Consider the following 20,680-nt stretch of genomic DNA (forward strand, 5'->3'; position numbering starts at 1 on the left):
TGAGATCCTCTTCAGATCGTCAGATTAGGAAAAGGATCTCATTACTTAAACAATAGAATAGGTCTAGAAAGTCTTTGCACATTAATTGTTGGCTTTTGTCTTTTGATATAAAATGCCTCGCTAGTTTTTCTTTGTCCTTCAGTTTTGAAATTCTTTCCCAAGAGAGAAAAGTTTTCTATATTGACTTTGAAAGGAATTGCTAGATTCAATCCGTCATCAAAAATACGGCGCATATTTTAAGGCTTCAATTTTTCTTGCCTGAGAAAGGTTAGAGATTGACCTCTAGCCTTTCGGGCTTGAAACTCAATGCGTCCGACCAGGAAGTCGTTGGGAGGGACATTGTGGGAACCTCTCTTTCATTTTATTCGTCCTCAATTTAATCTAATTAATTAATCTGGTCTTTAAAATATGGGTCCACCGTCCTTCGAGAGTCGTCGTTGGTTCGCCGTCCTTCGAGAGTCGTTGTTGGTCCGCCGTCCCTCGAGAGTCGTCGTCGGTCCACCGTCCCTCGAGAGTCGTCGTCGGTCCACCGTCCTTCGAGAGCCGTCGTTGGTCCACCGTCCTTCGAGAGTCGTCGTTGGTCCACCGTCCTTCGAGAGGTGTCGCTGGTCCGCCGTTCTTCGAGAGTCATCGTTGGTCCGCCGTCCTTCGAGAGTCGTCGTTGGTCCGCCGTCCTTCGAGAGTCGCCGGGTTAAAAAAGAGGGATGTTTCATTTTTAGAGTCATTATCTAATGTTTATTTTCCAGAAAGCTAAGCCCAGAAAGACATTTTCAAATTAGTGAGATCATTCATTCTTACTTGTCAATTGCTTATTAGAAACTTTTTACTTATTATTAATTTGCATGTCTGAAATCAAGAAAAAGGGTCTTTACCCAGAAAAAGTAAAAATACATATATATTTGTTTCTTTTGGAATGTTGTTAAGGCCCTATCCCTCACTCAATACAGTAAGTATTGGGTAAAAAAAGGATTCTGTACCTATTATTACCTAGTACTAGGTATGAATAGGTATAGTCATATGTCTTGGAAATAAAATATGGAAATATGGAAATACATATGAGATAGACAACATGGGTAGTCGTTTTTACAAGGGGCAGCTTGTTGTATAGCTTTTAAAGAACACAACCAAAAGCTACAGATGAGCCGTTGGAAAGGCTGACCCCCTCTCAACCTCGTTCCCTTCGCATTACCAGCTTTTTTATGCTTTATTACTATATGGTGCTTGTTACTGCCGTTAGACAGTAGTTTTTGTTATATTAGTTTTATGTTTCCTTTGTATCATAGCACTTGTATTATGTATAGGTATAATTGGTTTGTGATCATATTTTGATGTCCCTGATGTATTAATTATATGATAATTATGTATTATTATTAGGAATGTTTTGTCCTTTGTGTATTGTTAACGTGTCGTAAGTCTCATGGGAGTCTTGTCTACCGTTCTGTATGTTATAAATGTTTGTGTGTAATGTTGGATCACTTATTGTAAGCTGTATTTGTGTACGTTATGGTGTGAGGTGACAGTGTTTTTAGTAAGTGATATATTTTTGATATTTCTTGTACATATTCTATGCTACCTTTCTGTACCAAGGCTTACATTTATACCATTTCTTGTGTTATTTCATTTGCTATGAGCCTTTTCTTGACTTTGTATTTGTGTTTATTTTATAGCCGTTACTTATCAGAAGAACGCGTCGAAAACCTACTCACCTAAATGTCTCTGTCCATGAGTTTGGCCTACGGCATTTACAGTGCTAGATATATGAGAGGGGAAACTCGATCAGCCAAAACTAGGGTATTCTCTGGCGTCCACAAGTAATGTAAATAAAGTCTGGGATACACGGGCACGAGGTTGATCCCCTCTTACTCTCGAGCGAGGAGAGAAAATCACTAAAACAAATCTCGTACACAATTTTATAAATCATAAATAAATCATAAATCAAAAGTAAATCAGAAATCTCGTACACCACTTTTCGAGTGATTTGCATGCCCCTCGCTCTCGGGTACCTAATAAACGGGGGTTTGGAATAAAATCGGGGGAAGTGTAGAACTATTCTTAAAAGTATAGCCGGATCCCCCCTCATAATAAAAACTCTAAAAATTAAACATCCCTCCTTTTTAACCCGGCGACTTTCGAAGGACGGCGGACCAAAGACGACTCTCGAGAGACGGCGGACCAACGACGACTCTCGAAGGATGGCGGGCCAACGACGACTCTCGAAGGACGGCGGACCGACGACGACTCTCGAGGGACGGTGGACCGACGACGACTCTCGAGGGACGGCGGACCAACAACGACTTTCGAAGGACGGCGAACCAACGACGATTCTCGAAGGACGGTGGACCCATATTTTGAAGACCAGATTAATTAATTAGATTAAATTGAGGACGAATAAAATGAAAGAGAGGCTTCCACGATGTCCCTCCCAACGACTTCCTGGTCGGACGACGACTCTCGAAGGGCGCCGCCCTGACCCACGACAACCCTCGAGAGTCGGCGACCCGACCCACGACAACCTTCGAAAGTCGGCGACCCGACCCACGACGGCTATTCCGGACCGGCATTATGAGCCGAACCCCCCTCATAAGTAGTCAATCTCCTTGGTAGGATTTGAAGCCAACTTATCTGATATTCCGATGGCGTATTGGTGGCCGCCCACGCTAAAGCTCTGAAGGAGCGGGCCAATATACCATCGGAGACCTATAGTAGTCATCGTTTGATGTACCGCATCACAGTCGTGTCTAGCTGTCCTTACACTTTTTGCCTGACTATCAGTTGCACCCGACTGAATTTAGCATGAAAATCTCTGCTGCCGGAGAAGTCCTGAGAAACATTCAAACCTTCGATTGTTGGCTGTTTTTGGTTTATTTTGGTGGATTTATTGAAACTTGACAGTTTCATTACTTTTTCAGTATCATATCTAGTACCTAGTGTAATTTCTTAGTAAGTGCACCAAGTTAAAAATGCTTGACATTGATTATTATCTTTTGTTATTTATTTGTTTTTCATGGTTGACTGGTTATATCAAAGAAAGCATACAGTATCAGGTATGTTTTATTTAGTTTTACCAATAATTTTTATGCTGGAATTTTAAATTGCTGCATTCCAATTTAGACCTTTAGAGCCTGTCGACCACCCTCCATGCAGAGCAGCGGACCGCCCAACCCCAACCGACATCAACAACTTGCTGATCATGACCTGTGTGTTGTTTATTTGGAAAAGCCAGAATCCTCCTTCATCAATAACAAAGTTGGAGGGAGGTTCCCATATCACAAGAGTGATTCTTCAATCTTAGATCATCATCACTGTGCAAAAAAATTTCAAAAATATTCATTTTCCGGAGTTTTGCTTATGGTTATCTTACAAAATCTATTCACATTCAGTATTTCGGAATCCTAAAATTGGTTTGGTATATCGAAGATAGAAGTTTTTAATTGTCAAAATCTCAGTAAAGATTTCATTCTCAAATTTCGAAATTTTTGGCAGCTAAATGTCTCAAAAATTAAAATTGCTAAAGAAAGTTGAATTTTTATTTGGAAATCAGAATGCTTTCTCGCAATTATCAACAATATAACGGTATTTTTGCTTCAATCCTAGAAAACATGGCACTTCACAAGCCTGTTCAAATGTCATCTGCAATTCTTTCTGAATCTGCTGGTTCAATTTGCACCGATGGGGAGTTCAGATCATCAGTTAGTATTTGTCACGCTGGAATGGTTTAACAAACTGGACGACTTTTGCTTACTAATATTTACGTTTTCGATAACGGTGAAAAAAATGACAACCGAAGGATTTGTGCTCAGATGGGACATACTTCAGCTTTTGGTTTATCTTGCTTGATGTACCAAACCCCTTATAGCACTGAATGCGGTGCTGATTCACCTTGATATTGGAGTTGGAAGATCGTCAGTGAAATTACGGTGTATTGATACATTTGATATGACTGCTATCAGTTAATGACTGCTAACTATCACTTATCAGGAAAAGAAATTTTGATATTTCACGCGCTCAAAAGACTTTCTGGAGTCACGAGGGAATTGATGAAACTTTATTTATTGAAAAACACAAGATCTTCTCAATAAGAGTGACGGTCAACAAGAAAGGAGGCCTAGTGTGCCTGAAAGAGGGCGGGGGGCATGGCACTCTCACTTTTTTGCTAACGGTAATCCGACTTTCAAAAGCCTCATTTCCGAGCTAAGTCACTCCTAGAGGGTCATTTAAAAGAAAATTGCATGCGGTCTAAATCTAAAAATGATCCAAACAAGTTAACTTTACATATTAACGCCTAGTTGCTCATATAGTTTTTTTGTAAATATTGTAGAAGATTCTCTTTTCCCCTTTCTCTTTTCTCATTATTTTTTGACTGCTTTTGAAATAATTTGCACAAGAATAGCTCTACTACAGCATTGATTCACTTTAATGGAACCCTTTCCTACTTCGTAAAATTTATTAATCTCATAACCGATCACCATTGCTAAGGCAATGCGGAACCATTCCCTTTAGAGCGCATACGTGGAATGCGTGGAGCACGAAGAGCTGCTTGGAGGTTAAACATTTATACGCCCGTGTCTCAGTAGCCGGTAAAACCTTGAACCCAGCCCTTTAGTTCACTTTTTTTAATGATACTGATAGTGCTTACGCAAGGATTGTATGTAAATTCCATCGGTAAAATAAAAAGTGGTACAAGTAGAGAGTACCTCACCAAAAACCGGCATTTTAAAAGGTGCCCATTAAAATTGAATAATAGGTAAAGACTCGGGTAAAGAGACAACCGTTTTTAAATAAACTAACCTAGTTTGAGAATATAAGAAATCTAAATACATATTTGAAACCAGCAGTCTTCAAAGTTTCAGAAAAGTTGACCATAATAATCCATTGAATTGATAATCCACTTTTCTATCTGCTAATCAAAAAGCAGTTAAGTTGTTTCGCTTGGTATAGACTTTCATATGCTCTGAAGAGTGTAAAGTGGATGATTTAGTCCCGATACGTCCACTATCTTCTTGACGACGACTCCCTTTGATGAAAATCCGAATCAAAGATTTCCTGAACTTGTGATCAACGATGGAGTAAATGACAGGATTGACCACCGCGTGCACCACAATTGGTAGCTTCATATATAATTTCAAAAGGGAGAAATCGTTTGTATCTACGTTAACAAGTCTTTCATCGATCAGGACCCATACGATTCGATCGGGTAAAACTAATACGAAATAACAAATCACCACAATGAGAAGAATAATGATAATTCTTTTGTTTTCTTTATGTCGCTGTTTTTGTTGGAAGTTGTTGATTTCTGTTGTGGTGTTGAGAAGTCGATGAATAATTTTCCCATACATTGTTACCAAACAAATCAACGGGAGAACGTCATTCAATATGAAAACAGTCCACGTGTAGATTCTGGACGCTTCTTTATGTCCATACCACGCCCAGTTTTCCCAGCACCTTTTTGGGATTGGATCATATTCTAAAACTATTGACACAGGGATGATCAAACTGATTGACAATATGGTGTTCAGAAGAACAATTGCTTTCAGTTTCAACGATGATAATCCTCTGGAGAAAGGATAAATGATACCGATAAACCGCTCCAATGTGATGATTAGAATGAAACCCAACGAAACTAACGAACTCAGAATGAGTAAGGATGAAATAAGCTTGCATCCAATTTGCCCGTAGATATAATCACAAATATTTCCACCACGTCGAAGGTAAGGAGAAACATCGATGATTTGAATGATTGAAAAAATAAAATCACCAACAGCCAGTCCTCCAATTAGTTTGTGACATTTTGTGGAACGCTCCCAGTTTACCATTGTAACCATCATAACAAACCCGTTGCCAACGAAACCGAGAACGGAAAAAACGATAGTGAAAATGGCTCGAAATCTTCGAATAAATGGCCGACATTTGATGATGTATTGATCTGGTGATTTTTTTAAATATGGTTTAACAAGAGGATGATGAGTTGTACAATTTTTAACTGAAAGTAGTTGACAAACTGTTTCTAAACTTGCTCCAGGAGGGATGGTAACCTTTCTGGGAGAAACGGTACCACACAAACAGAGTAGATCATTGCAATTACATTTTGATAATAAAATATTGCTATTGATACATATTTCAGTAATGTTAAGGCCTTGCTTTGGTACTAATTTTGCAGATGATATTGTACTCGCCACAAGGAACAAAGTAAGGACTGATAGACGCCAAGACATCGTGTGTGTACTTTTTGATATCTCCCTATGAATGCAGTTCTACAGATTTATATAAAGCGCGACTACAAATTATCTTCAGGATGTCAAAAATTCCAAATCACCCAAAACAGAATATTAGTAGTACGTATTTGCCATTACAATTGCCTAAAACTTTAAACAGCTGCCCTTATTTTAATATTTCGGCTCGTAATATAATAGAGAAAGAAAATTATGAGAACGCTGTGTTTATATATATCTGCTTCAATAAAACTCTTGACGAAATATTAAAAAAATGTTTGTACCATGGAAAATTAACAAGTTCAAATAAATAATTTTTGAATTCCTTAGCCCTCTTTCCCTGAAAAGGAAAAGAAAATATATTGAATATGAAAAATTATATTGATAGACACTCCCTAAAAACAACTCTTATAAATATGGCCCGGAAAGACCAGTCGTTCAAATTTGGGCTAGGCTTCTTCTGCTCATCCCAGAGATTTGGGAAAAGAGGATAAGAATTGCGCTATTCAGCTATAGAAATATAGGCTAGGGAGCCTTTTGTTCTATTGAAATATCTGCGCCAAATCGATTGTTTTAGTTCTGAGCCAATCGGAGCGCTTGATTATTCTATGCGCACAAGACTAGAAGTACAAACAAAAAATGGCAGCCGTGGTTCATATCGAAAGTGAAATAAAGATATTTCTAATATCGGGTATTTTGGTATTTTTTATAAGCACTTTTCATTTTGGACATGGCGGATACAGCGTAGATCGAGCCAAAAAGTTTCAGTTTTAGCCAAAATACTCAAGTCAAATCCTCAAGGAATGCTCGAACCAATGTCACAGATTATATTGTAGAAATAGAAATAATTACTAGTAAAGAATTTAAAATTCATTGCATTCAAACACAAAACGAAGCTGGTAAAACTAATATAGTTTTTCATTACTTCTCGGGCTAAAGTGTTTTGACAACCATATAAAAAGAGCTAGCTTGGTTGAATATTAAAACAATGAAGGAGAAGGGAAAGAAAAAAACAGGACCAAAACAATGGCAATTCATGATATCAATGACAAGAAATCAAAAATATCATGAATTCTTTTGTAAGAACTTTTTGAAGTTTACACAACAAAGCGAAAAATAATAGCAATATAATACAAAACAGTAGCACACAAAATAAACAAATTTAACAAAAACTATACAAAAATCTTTATTTGGTCGCGTTGTAATAACAAAAAATAATAATAATAAACTGGTTAAATTTCTGGACTAATTTGATTCTTGTTATGTCAATTTTATTTGTCTTATTGCTTCCAAAAAGTTACTTAAATAATTGCAAGAAAATTAATTACAATAAAAAAACTTTGACTTGATCCTTCCTCACTAAAAGCACCTTGGAAAATAAACATATTTATTGTGAAACAGTGTATGAAAAATCGGTCATTCTTGGATATAGGGTGGCTCACTAATTCCAATAGAGGTGTGATTCTAAGTTAAAAAGTAATTTACCCTTTCAAATAAAATTTTAGAGAAAAAAAGTATGAATATAACCAGACTGCTCATCAATGCTCAAGAAAAGAGTATTTCATAAGATGAATTATTATATAATGTGATGCATGAAAATAGTCTAGTGTCCAAACTGGAATTTCTATTAAAGCATTTTTGATTATATGGTTGGTTCATATCTTGTAATTGTAGTCCAGCCTCATTCTGGTGTCTTGTTTGGGACTATTTGCGTAATCAAGCAAGAAATCCTGGTGAAACAGGGATAAAAAGACCTCAATCCAACTGCAAACAAACCATGACATCAGATTCCATTGTTGATTCCTTTGAGTTAAATATGCTTTTCACCCGTCCATCTTATTAGCAGAATTTGTTGGTGTTAGCAAAGATATTGAACCTTGTACTTGACAAATTCAGACAAATTTTAAGCCAATTCTCATGGTATACCAACCACGTGAAGAAATACAAAATAATTCATGGATCTAGGTTAGTGGGCAGTATGATGGTAACTAACCTGCTGACCTGAAAGTATATAATAATGAAAATGGGAATTAGGATTTTTGCAGCAAGCTATCATGAACAAATACAGAACACAAACAACAAATCTTAATAGACCTTTTTTTAAAGAGGCAGCCATGTTGAATAATTATGTAATCCAGCATAAAAACAATGATACAACCATGCATAATTACTATATCATGCATATTTTAAAAATTATGCATGGCTGTATCATTGTTTTTATGCTGGAGTACATAAATATTCAACATGGCTGCCTCTTTAAAAAAAGGTCTATTCCACCGACCACTGACAAAAACCGGTGAAATAAACCTTATCATACGATATAACTGGACAATCCACTAACCGGTCAGAGCCAATCTATTAACCGGTCAGAGCCAATCTACTAACCGGTCAGAGCCAATCTACTAACCGGTCAGAGCCAATCTACTAACCGGTCAGAGCCAATCTATTAATCGGTCAGAGCCAATCTATTAATCGGTCAGAGCCAATCTATTAACCGGTCAGAGCCAAACCGGTCAGAGCCAAACCGGTCAGAGTCATAGTTTTATAAATTACCTACATAAGTAAAAATATTAGAACTTTGATTGCAATTTTCTGTTAGGTAGTACATACAAAAACTTGAAACTTCAACCCCAAAAAAATGTTTTTCCTTAGTAGAAGCTAAAAAGGCATCAAGGATCATTTAGCATACTTACCAAATCTAAAATCCATTGTCCATTGCCATCAAGCAAGTTTTGCTAGGATAACATTATTTTTTCATCTAAACTGTAGGAAAAAAACAACATTTTTAGTCGATTTTGCCCATCTGCCCATCTTCAATCAAAATGCTAAGAAAGTTTGAAGATTTGCCATGTAAAACTAAGCTATAGGTTGTCATTTAATCAACCTTACTGCTACCCATAAAAATTATGTTTGCAACACAAAAAAAATTAATTTTATTCAACTTAACAAACAAAAAATACACTTTTTAATATAATTTTTCAGCTATCTTTGAAGGATGTGCCAAAAAGATCTAGAAGGTGCCAATAAAAACCAAAGCTAGGCTAGTCACCTACAACCTTTTGCCAACCCAAACCACTTTATTTTGACTCTGAAAGACTTTCCAGTAAGGCAAACTAGCTAAAAATAAAAAGGTCCCATTTCACATCCAATTTTAGCATGCCTGCTTCCGCCATCTTTTTCTCAAAAAATAAAGCATGCAACAGCAGATTTTTTTGTCAGTGGAAACCCCAAAAGATCGTTATTTGCTTTTCAGTTGTTTATATCAGTAGGAAACCCCTCCAAAGGAGTAAACTCAGACTTTTTCTTGAACTGTTATAATACTGCACATAACGCCATTTTTTTCGCAGTACCTTCTTGGCCAAGTTGTCGCCTAGCCTAGCGACTTCAGACGACGCCGAATTCAATGGTCAACAATGAGAAAACAGCGAGCGGCAGCGGCGATTCTTATCCTCTTTTCCCAAATCTCTGCTCATCCTTATTGAAAAAGTTTCTATACAGGATGTATATCTTTACAGGACTGGTCACTTTAACATTCAATAAACTAGCAAGTAGTTTTCGCTATGAATGCCCCGCCAACGCATTCAAAGGGCCTTCATAATTGAGAATGAACGTTTGAATTGAAGGCCGCATTCCACCAGATCGTTTTATTGGAACGCCACCCAAAAAGCGCACAGCTAAAGATTTCTATTCGCTGAGCGCTTGTCTCGTTCCTTTGAAAGCATAATATCGAAAATATTTCTACACAAGAAAAAACAAACACAAAAATCAAATATTTTTCTTCTCTCTGATTGGCTGGCTTGTTTACTTTGTAGGAACTAATTACCAAAAGGTATATGGCTGTTTATCAAGACTTATTAATTTGATTCTTGTAAAGTAGTTGCTTATAAGAAAAATAAGCATGCTCATACTTGTTTACTTTGTAAGAATTAATTACCGAAAGGTGTAAGGCCATCTATCAAGAGTTATCGATTTGATGCTTGTAAGAAAAATTAAGAAGCTCATATTAAGCGCCGCCATCATTTGTTTACTTTGTAGGAACTAATTACCGAAAGGTATATGGCTGTTTATCAAGAGTTGTTAATTTGATTCTTATAAAGCAGATGCTTATAAGAAAAACAGATATGCTCATAATGTGCACTGTCCCTGTTTTACTTTGTAAGAACTAAAAATCAATGCAAGTCACAACAAAATAGAAAAAACAATAGGTGCGCGCGAACATTCTTTAACCCGCGGCGGCCCGCTCAGAATCGGAAGAAACATCAACGACAACATCATGAATATTTTTCTGGCGAACAAGCCCGCTACGTGAAGCAACAAAAGCCCCTGTGGTGCGGCAATAAACGAAAAAAGCCTCGAGAAAAAAGGAGAAAAAGAAGACTAGAGAAAAAATTGGAATGAAAGATGTTATCAAATATATTGTATGTATTGTATTTTAGTTCTAGATTCCTACCCAGCAAGATCAGGAGGCGTCCTTAATTTCAAGAGCGCCATTAAAAATAGGGACATTCTTAAAAAAGGCTTTAAAAAGGGAACCATGCTGTACTGTGTTTATTATAGGTTATTGAAATTTTCGCAAACCAATAAAATATACACCAAATCCCCATCAAAGTTTAGGAAACTGAAATAAAAACATATCAATACCTCCTAAAAAAGTCTATTCACGATAAGTGTGCACTCTTTCTTCATTTACCTGTAATTTTGAAGGAATTCTTCAATCTTTATAAATTTGGTTTCGTTGGAAAGATATAAGTGAGTGGAACAATTTGGAATAAAAAAGTCTTTAAAAAAATTCTAAAAACGAAGATGAAAATGAAGAAGAAAAAAATGAAGATCTTGTAGAGAAGTGCTATAACTTTCATTTTCATTGGAGAGATTACTTGATCTTAGGAGGTCATCACTGTGAAAAAATTTCACTAAAATATTTATCTACCCCTACCAAATTGAAAAATCCAATGAAGAAAAGTGGAATTCTCGCCCGATCTTTGAATTCTGAAAAACGTTAAAATACCCAAAATTGCCAATATATTTCGGCGCTAATAGTAGCTATGTATGGATTTTACCGGGTTATTTCGTCAATGAAAAAGTAAAAGTGATAAGTGATATCGAAGTCCGTATAGAAAACCATGGGTTTCTGAATATTCATGATATTCATTGATATCCAAAAAGTTTTTTTTATTTTCGAAAGCCGCATAACGAAGATTTATTTACAAAATTGGGTACAGTATATCTACAAAATTCTAAAAGAAAAATATAATACACGATTCGCTAACTTTGAAACTTAACTTAAAATGTAGAAATATTGAATTGTCCTCGTCAAAGATTATAATTTCGAAGAAATAGTTTGTAAAGAAATAGAGACAGTATTTTTGCGCGTCATTCGAAACAATGAGTTCCACTCTATAACACGCTTCCCACAAAAGATGTGTTTTAGACAGGACCTGAACTTGCGATCCACAATGGAGTAGATCAACGGATTGACTGCCACATGCATGACAATGGGTAGACTAGCGTATAACTTCCAATGGTGGAATGTCGACAGAGCTGTGTTCTGGTTGATCAGGTTTTCATCGATCAAAATCCATACCAGCCGATTTGGTAACACCAACACGAAGTAAGTTATCAAGACTAGTAACAGGATAACGATGATTCGTTTGTTTTCTTTTTGGCGCTGCTTTTGATGGAAATCATCAATATCAGTTGTTTTGGTGGTGTGAAGCCGATAAATGATCTTCCCATACATAAAGATCAAACAAAACATTGGCAAAATGAACGAAAAGATAAGAGTGAACCATGAGTAAAACCTGGAACTTTCTTTTGACCAATTCTCAAAACATCTTTTCGGGATTGAGTTGTATTCCGATACAATGGAAATCGGGATAACGATACCGATTGAGATGATAATGTTTATAAAGATTGCGATGTTGATTTTCTTTGACGATAATCCTCTTGAGAAAGGATATATGATACCGATGAATCGTTCTAATGTGATAATCACGATGAAGCCGACTCCGATCAGAGATGAGAGCGCGTTCACCGACGCCATGAATTTACATCCTACATTCCCGTATATCCAGTCACAAACATTTTCCGCTCGGAGGTAAGGAGAAACATCGATGATTTGAATGATTGAAAAAACGAAATCAGCGATAGCCAGTCCTCCAATTAGTTTGTGACATTTTGTGGAACGTTCCCAATTCACCATAGTAACAATCATAACAAACCCGTTGCCAATGAGCCCGACAAAGGAGCTGACAATAGCTAAGATTGCTCTTAACCTCTCTGCATCTGGTTTGCAACGAATGATATAAACCGTCTTTTTAGATTCTCCACAGTACTGACTGACCAGTGGATTATTACAAGTGCAGTTCTTAATATTCAAGAGTTTACAAACCTCCTCTACTGTTGCTCCGTCGGGGACCGTAACGGTTTCGTTTTGCGGAGGAAGCGTTCCGCACAGTCCTGGGAGTTTCTCACAAGTACACATATCCAAAGGTATTGAACTGTCCTTGCAAATCTGTTTGATGTCTAATCCGTGAGATGGTTTCGGTGCTCCGGTTGAGGGATTGGAAGTAACGTTTTGAGCCAAACATAATTGGCATACAAGTAGAACCACAAGCAAGATTCCTTCCTTCATTTTTGATCTCAGGATCGTTCTTTCTTACTACTGTTTAAATTCTGAAATGACACAGGAGAAAAGAAAAATCAAACAAATATCTACTCCATTGTATTGATTCACGAAAATTCTTTAAATTTAAAAGCTGAAATCATCATAAATCTCGAATTTCATTCAAACAGATCAAAGTGCTTGCATTACTTATTGTGTTGTCGATGATTGATTACGCCACATTAGAAATTTACTTCCCTGTGCAAAGCAAATATATCACAATGAATTTCCTTGCATCGGACATGATTACCCTCTAATATCAAGATAATGAATGAATTAAAAGAATGAAATGATTTCAAAATTGTCAAAAATTAATCGAAAAGAAAAAGTGCTTAAGCTTATAGTTAAGTTTGTTGATTTTTTGATAACGTTCTTAAAAAGTGAATCTACCACATTGATAACATTAATCCACTTGAAAATACTTGTTGTGAACATCTAACGGTCCGTCAGGAAGACTGATACGTTAGTTTTATACGGCAAACTTCCCCGTCAAAACGACAAAGATCAAACGAGAATACGACGAAAGAGCGACATATCCGACAGATGTAGTCATCTAAAACATAGTTAGCTGCATTCAACAGTGACAACAGATTTTGGATCCCACTTTTAGAGCGGACGTGTCGTATAGCAAGATTCACATCTTCTACATACATACCACCACACCATACCACACCAATGAAATTCAAATCCAATACTCTGAATGATGAAGAAAATGGTAATCAATAAAATATACAAATGCCTCTAAGAATTATCTCGTTTACCCAGCTATTTTGACACTAAACGATTTGCTCAAACAAAACGCAAGTAACTATGGTAAACACAAAGAATAAAACCAACAATATTAAACGTCAACAAAGTTAATCAGCTGTCGAAAGCAGTTTTTGTTTCAAAAATTATTTTAGTCTCAGCTTTCAGCAAAAGGGGCTGTTTTACACTTCAACACCCCCGACTTACAATAAGAGGTAATAAAACACCATACAGACAGCAACTCTGAATTCTTGGACTAAATTTTCTAAGCAGTGTCCGAAACAAGATGGAGTACTTCTGAAAGAGAGTTGACTTTAAAGAAATTGTTAATCCAAACAAACAATCAGAGCGCGTGTGTTAAAAACAAGTGCGAACTTGTCAAAAGTTCTTTAAAGACTACTACATCAATATATAGATACATCCTTTAAATAATAATATTAAAACAATTAATTAACTACCATTAAGAATAATTGTAATAAGGTTTAATGTCCTTTCTAAAAATAATGGTAACGAGTTTCCTTATCTATGAAAAAATTGTCGTCCCCATTCTCTTCTTCGTCAGCATTCAAAGCCTGTTGGAAATTTGACGGGATCGATACATGCGCAGCTCTCTTTTTCAAAGCGCGTCCCTGGAGGGCAATCATTTGATGTTATCCGACATCTACATATACATTTATCCACTTCAAATACTGCATGCTGACTTTCGCCCAAATACACGTCTGAAAATAGAATAAAAGGAAAAATTAGTAATTTTGATACCACGTCAAACCCTCTGACTCACAAAAAAAGAGCATAACCATGTGATATATAAGAAGGGCTAAAATTTTGGTAGGATTTAGATTGACTTTGGCTTTTTCGAGTTTTCAGTAAAAGTACAAGTGCTACCAAGTATAAATTTAATAAATTACTTAATTGCTAGCCCTTCATCTAGACACCCTCGTCTCACTGAAACTACCTAAACCCGGGACATGTACTAAAATTATTATGTGCGGAATTTCTATTCAAAAGTTTGGCTAAGAGATAACTGTAGGGTTTAATTAATAAATATTGGGTGACACACCGAAACAAAATCAGCAACTAAGTTTGAAATTTGGATGACATTTAGTTGTGTCAAATATTTTAACGAAAAGAATATTAAATTTAATCGGACTATGATATGTATTAAGTATCAACATCTTGCTTGAAATTATCTTTTCGACGCTTCAACAAATCATATTTGTGACATTATCGACAAGAGTCAAAACATGAGGCAATGACTAATAGGTAGCACCTTGTACAAATTTTGCAGACCCGTTTAAACCTGCACGTGGTTTGTTTTCCGATCACGTAAATGCGGATTAATAACGAGGGCCTTCTATACAAATTTTGACGAATCTTTGTTTATTTCTTTTAGTGACAAATAATCCTAATAGCAAAGGGGTGTCAATTTCCGAAAGAATAAATAATTTTGTAGATCGTGGATCCAGGAAAGATTTTGGAAGCATTAAAGCACTTTCCAAAATCTAAAGAATGTTTTGGGCTGTAATTATTAGAGGGTGTTAGGGGCGGAAATTGTTTTTTGGTAAGCAGTGTTCTACCAGTAGGAAATCCTTTTATTAGTACTTAAAATGATCAAGATTAGTTCGATAGGGACACGTCCTTGAAATTGATATTATTGATGTGATTGATATCAAAGACAGTCAATATTAAAAACCTTCTCGTCCATTAGATTAAAAACCTTACATAATTTTTTTAGCAGGGCCCGAAGTACGATTACAGGGTGTCACTGTAAATTGTCAAGTGGTTTTAACGAGATCAAGGAATTGCAAAGTAAATGTTTAAAATCCTGGGATTTAAAATCTATCGGATTATGATTTAAGAGGTAACTTCAACAGAAGGCGTGTCAGGTTTTTCTAGGAAAGAGCATTAACTATCCTTTGAAAGTTAATATACAAAGTAATTCTTAGACTTACGTTTCGTTGAAAACTGTTTAAATTTCTTCATCTTCATGATTTTTCTTGGAGCTACACATTCAAACAGGGAGTTCAAGCAACAGGATGTGCAATCTGTTTTCATCTTGATATAGCTAGGAAGAACATCAGTTCTCTCTTTATTGATTTCAACCAGAGATTCGGACGGATAACATCGAAATGATTCTATATATAAAAAGACAGGAAATATATTAAAGTTCTTATAAGAGGCCAGACGAAAACGAACAGTAACCCTTTTGGAGGGTTATGAGGTTTATTATATGAAAAATAAAATTTGGAAATTCTACAGAACTTAGGACACCTAAAAGTTATACTAGAAACATGTAGATGAAATTTTAGAAGAAATCAAGGTTTTTTCTCTGTTTACTTTAAATTTGAGTAGAGAAGGAAACTTTTTTTCCCGTTTGTTTGAAATCAAGCTGGTTAAGGTTAGGCAAGCTATCAAAGTCAAAAAGTGTATTGGTATATCTGTGTAAATAGCCGGCAGTGGCCAGAGGGTGTACTATATCGCTAAACTTTTGGCATACAATGACACTGCAAATTAATCTATAGTGACCATGACATGCTGGTATGTTTTAAAATGAACAAAAAAAATGCTTATATTTCATAATTTGATTCAAACAACCCACAAACATTCTAAAGGCTAATTAAAAACGATGAAAGGTTATAATGAAACTTAAATCCTCTGCAAGTTCTTTGCATACCACACTTTTAGCTCCTCAACCACCTGCCCTTCCCTTGGAGAAACAAAAACAATTTTTAGAAAGATCTGTTGAACGTACAAACGACAACCACAAGGAAGAGAGGCAGGGAAAGAGAGTATGGGGGGTTGATGACGTCGTTACTTCTAGAAAAAGTTTGCACAAAAAGCAAATTACAAAAAAACAGCGAGTGGGCTAAAAAAGTAAAACTTTGAGCCAGTTTCTGAGAATCAAGCTCTAATTAGAGTGACGCTAGGCTTACGAAAACATATGATTAATAGGTAGACTCGTTCACAGAAAGCACGTAATTTAGACAAGGAAATACTCATGACTCGATAATAGAGATAGATCGTATATGAAGATAATTTGGAGAACAAACCTTGATGATTTGTGACGTCTCTTTGCCAATCTACATAGACATTATTTTCTCTCAAAAAATCGTTCCAAGTGACCTGATAAGAAAAACAAATTTAATTCGAGCAAAAAAAAAGACACTGACACACATGCCGACTTTCACTCGAATTCTCAATAATAAAGTTTGTTTCGTCCAATGAGATAGCCCCACAAATTCAAATTGGGCTTATGTGTAAAACTTTAAAAAATTTCAAGGATTTTTTTCATCAGCTTCGAGTTGAAAAAGAAGAACTTACGAGTTTAAATTTTCAGAAAGTTAAAAATTATGTGTGAAATCAAATTAAAGTAAAAATATTCAAATTCTTACAGCAATGATTCCACTGATCCAGAGATGCAATGCTGAAATGATAATACAAATTAACGAGTTAAATTGTCAAAATTTTTATAAGCAAGTGTCTACCATAGGTAGTCATACCAGGTGTCATACCAAGTGTCTATCAGGCTCACATTATAATTAGCATTCTATTGTTCTCAAACAATAGAGCCATTGTTTGGGTACCAAAAACCTAGCCTGCATTTGTTTATAAACGTTATGCATGTAAATTCGTAAAATATCATACGAAATTTAGAATATAACTTACAAGATAAGTATAAAATATAATTCATGTCAAGTAAAATCAATGTCAAATTAGTCTTTAAGCTTCTTAGTAAATTAAGTGAAACGTGTTTCTGAAGACCACATCTTAAAAGGCGAGATAACGAATGGACAGGACATGGACATGTTTTTTTATCTTTAGAGGGAATTTTGATGAATATATTTTATTGATCAAATATAAATTCGTTTTAAATTTAAATCAAAACTTATATAGTTACCATATGTTGTTCAATTTGAAAAGTGGGTGCAAAAGATGTACTGGTACCTAATATATGATGATTCACAATTCTTTTCAATAACATTTTCTTTACCCATTGTCTATAACCTTCCAATGATAATAACACTAAGGGAGAAACTAAATAAAATGTTTTTAAACTTCATTAAAACATTATTTCCAGGTTTTTTTATTTCTTTTTAATGAAATATTTGCCACAGCAGTGACAAGACTCTAAAGAAACCAGACTAAGTAAAGAATCCCAATACTTTAATCTACATGTAATATATCATGATTTTTTAGAGCTTTGTACGAAAAAATCTCCCCCAATATGCTGGGTTTCGATTTATTGATTTTTGTACAAGATTTCGAAAACATATTGTCACTTAAAAAGGACCTTCTTGGAATCTGGAAATAAAATTGAAAATCTTTTTATCAGTGATCACGTTTAAATTCTATCTTCTATGAAATGTATATAAAAACCTAAAGTATTTTAATGAGTATATAATGTATAAAATTAAGTAATAAATATAAATTAAGTAATTAAAAATATAAGAGTATAAAAAATTGTAAATTACTGTAGCCCCGGATCTGCCCGAATCTCTACACGTAGACTAAGATGAATGGGTATAGTTCTTCAATTTCCTGATTTTTTGTAATAATAGATAAACGAGAATGACTGGTAAAATTTCAGTTTAGCCACTTTTATATTTGGGGGTAATCTCACGGTCCGTACCATCTTTCGTGTGACATATCCATACATGTTGCTCTAGTTCGAAAGTAGAAAAGATCTTGAGACCTTTTTGGAGGGGCCCCCACGAAATTTCATGAGCAAAAGTCTGACGGTAAAGGCAAAACTGACCCTAAAATGACTGATATATTGACGATTTGAAAAGGCCGCAATGGATTAAAACACGTCTGAAAGGATGAAAGTGTACTGAATAAAGTCCGTTAAAATTTTGGAAGAAAAACATAAGATGAAAATGATGATGAAAAATGTTGTATTGTTATTTACTTAAAAAACAATAAAAATATACGATATATAAATAGTATCAATCGTCGAATAAAAATCATGTTTATTGAGAATAAGTGACTGTATTTTCAGTAACTTGTCCTGATACAACATTCCTTCTTCTCAAATATGAGCGAGAAGCGACAGCAAAAGCTGTTGATAAAATATAAACAGAAAAAATACCTAGACAAGCACTTTTAAAATATCCTTTACTAGTCATTGCACCAAAGGACAACAAGAAAACGAACGAATACAAGTTTCCGAAAGCCACGATGAATCCGGTGGAGAGTGATTCATCAATAGGGTATGTTAGTTCAGCTGCATGTTCAGGTCCAAGGTAAATATAAGGTAATGCCACCAAACCGATCCCAAGATAGACAACAAATAAAAGGAAAAAAGATGCAGTTTCAATGAAAAGTAATGTGAATAATAACCAAACTGCCAAAGATAACACATTCAGCATGATTGCCATACTACGGTAAGACGAAAATCGTCCCAACCATACGCCAAAAATTAAAGTTGATAGGTATGAGATCATTATAAGAGCGAAACCAACCCATCCGATTAAGGTGCCATGTTCTTTCGGAAATTTCTCCATTAACAGTGGATTAACTTGAAACAAAAGTGTGATAGCAAGTCCAAAATATATGCCATAAGATTGACTCATGAGTAGAAAATCACGGTTCATAACAAGCTTTTTCAACGAAGTGTATAATGCTAGTGGATCATTATTCATTGTTCTGCTGTAATAAACATTACGTTCACGGTAACCGAAAAGTGTTGTAACCATAGCAACTATTGCAAACACTAAACGACCAATAACTAAGTTTCTGATTTCATTTTCAGCATCATGATAGTCTTTAACCAAACAGGTCCCAAGTGCGATGGAAACTGCAAATCCAAAGATACAGGAAAAGAAAAAGAAAGAAGTACTGGAGGCTCGTTCACGCAATGGAAACCAGTCTAGTGAAAGCTTTGTCAACAGTGGAAGTAATATCGAATAAGCTAAACCTGCAGGAATCTGCCCAAACATGAAAACCAAATAACGATCATTCTGGTATGAGAACACATGAAAAATGGTTGTTATGGTGTGCAGTAAAGAAATTACTATCAACAATTTTCGAATGCCATATTTTGTAATGAGCCAGGAGATGGGAATGCTGAAACATGCACTTGTCAGCAGAAAAATGTAGGCAGTCCAGTGAGTTGCTTCTAAGGTGATGCCATAATGATGAATAGCAATTACTTTTATTGACACCATACCACCAAGCAACAATCCAGAAACAGAAGCATTCAAAGCACAAATGACCATCATTAGCCATCTACGAGCATCTGGTTCATCAGTTTGTTGGCGTTGTTGCTGACTGATCAGCAAGGGGATTCTTTCAGACTCACCAGGCGAAGAAACTGATGTGGTTGAAATCTCCATTTCTTTGAGTTATTTTTCTTTTCTGAAATAAAAGTAAAAACACTTTGATACAACGTCATCTTTAAGTTCAATTTGCCAAATAATTGGTTTACAAAGAAAGCATTTGTCATTGGTATATCTAAAGTACTAAAGGTCAGTGTTAAAAAAAGACAAGTTTCTTGCGAACTGAAAAACTGCTAAGCAGTCTCATGTATTTTCAAGAAAGGCTCTAAATAATAGAACAGCATCTTTGCTAAGCATACCAAGCAAGTATCTAAGCCTAGTATCTAATCCTAATATAGCTCATGTATTTATTAATGTGATGACATTTAGATGCTATCTCTTTTCTTTTGTTTAATAAGTGTAATTTCGGGCGTGAAAATGTGATATTTTCAGCCTGAAAGACACATAATTCTTTGGACCATTATGATAAGATCTCCCAAGTGAGTTTTGGAGCATAATCTTATTTTTGGAATTTCTGTACATGTTTTACCAATGACACGTCCAAATGAAAACAAAGATGATATGCACTATATTGGCCTGACTGGAAATACCTTCAAAGGCAGGTTGAACGCACATACAGTATACTTTTAGACATGAAGAGAAGGAAAGTTCCACCAGGTTCCACAGAGCTTTCAAAGCACTTTCAAACGTTTCTAAGTTGTTTTTTTTTGTTCAAAGCCCTTTTATTGAAGCTGAACCTAGGATTTTCTAGGAACACAATTTTACCAGCTTTTTAACAATTT

The 20,680-nt window shown here is 35.5% G+C and overlaps 3 protein-coding genes and 2 long non-coding RNA genes across 6 annotated transcripts; 1 reads left to right on the forward strand and 4 right to left on the reverse strand.

Moving 5' to 3' along the window:
* The first annotated feature begins 1,415 nt into the window (after nt 1-1,415).
* Nucleotides 1,416-1,701, forward strand: LOC136807023 (uncharacterized). Its single transcript, XR_010846633.1, has 2 exons — nt 1,416-1,528; nt 1,668-1,701. It is a non-coding gene; the product is annotated as an uncharacterized lncRNA (long non-coding RNA).
* A 3,191-nt stretch (nt 1,702-4,892) lies between these two features.
* LOC136807011 (uncharacterized) lies at nt 4,893-13,476 on the reverse strand. Its single transcript, XM_067063588.1, has 2 exons — nt 11,545-13,476; nt 4,893-6,251 (listed from the first exon to the last, which is right to left on the reverse strand). The coding sequence occupies exons 1-2, from the start codon at nt 12,841-12,843 to the stop codon at nt 4,905-4,907; spliced, it is 2,646 nt and encodes an 881-aa protein (XP_066919689.1). The 5' UTR covers nt 12,844-13,476; the 3' UTR covers nt 4,893-4,904.
* On the reverse strand, nt 7,733-8,974 carry LOC136806986 (uncharacterized). Its single transcript, XR_010846626.1, has 2 exons — nt 8,903-8,974; nt 7,733-8,210 (listed from the first exon to the last, which is right to left on the reverse strand). It is a non-coding gene; the product is annotated as an uncharacterized lncRNA (long non-coding RNA).
* Nucleotides 13,477-13,975: 499 nt separating the features above from the next.
* LOC136806985 (uncharacterized) lies at nt 13,976-17,657 on the reverse strand. 2 transcript variants are annotated; one of them, XM_067063561.1, is made up of 5 exons: nt 17,566-17,657; nt 17,013-17,044; nt 16,671-16,743; nt 15,573-15,755; nt 13,976-14,339 (listed from the first exon to the last, which is right to left on the reverse strand). In XM_067063561.1, the coding sequence occupies exons 1-5, from the start codon at nt 17,600-17,602 to the stop codon at nt 14,179-14,181; spliced, it is 486 nt and encodes a 161-aa protein (XP_066919662.1). In that variant the 5' UTR covers nt 17,603-17,657; the 3' UTR covers nt 13,976-14,178. The 2 variants fall into 2 exon arrangements, with proteins under 2 accessions (XP_066919662.1, XP_066919663.1); XM_067063562.1 differs by lacking the exon at nt 17,566-17,657 and adding an exon at nt 17,287-17,424.
* A 299-nt stretch (nt 17,658-17,956) lies between these two features.
* Nucleotides 17,957-20,016, reverse strand: LOC136806984 (uncharacterized MFS-type transporter C09D4.1-like). Its single transcript, XM_067063560.1, has one exon. It carries the CDS (start codon nt 19,953-19,955, stop codon nt 18,591-18,593), a length of 1,365 nt encoding a protein of 454 aa, XP_066919661.1. The 5' UTR covers nt 19,956-20,016; the 3' UTR covers nt 17,957-18,590.
* Nucleotides 20,017-20,680: the final 664 nt, after the last annotated feature.

Source organism: Clytia hemisphaerica, unplaced genomic scaffold (assembly GCF_902728285.1).
Source record: "Clytia hemisphaerica strain Z4C2 unplaced genomic scaffold, Clytia hemisphaerica genome assembly, whole genome shotgun sequence".
In the NCBI taxonomy this organism is placed as follows: domain Eukaryota; kingdom Metazoa; phylum Cnidaria; class Hydrozoa; order Leptothecata; family Clytiidae; genus Clytia; species Clytia hemisphaerica.

Coding starts and splice junctions, on each gene's coding strand:
- LOC136807011 (XM_067063588.1), bottom strand. CDS start 12,843: ATGAAGGAAGGAATCTTGCTTGTGGTTCTACTTGTATGCCAATTATGT. Junction 6,252..11,544: donor CTATTTCTTTACAAACTATT/TCTTCGAAATTA, acceptor ATAAATCTGTAG/AACTGCATTCATAGGGAGAT.
- LOC136806984 (XM_067063560.1), bottom strand. CDS start 19,955: ATGGAGATTTCAACCACATCAGTTTCTTCGCCTGGTGAGTCTGAAAGA.
- LOC136806985 (XM_067063561.1), bottom strand. CDS start 17,602: ATGTTATTGAAAAGAATTGTGAATCATCATATATTAG. Junction 15,756..16,670: donor AGACGTCACAAATCATCAAG/GTTTGTTCTCCA, acceptor TTTTATATATAG/AATCATTTCGATGTTATCCG. Junction 14,340..15,572: donor TAAACAGTTTTCAACGAAAC/GTAAGTCTAAGA, acceptor TTCTATTTTCAG/ACGTGTATTTGGGCGAAAGT.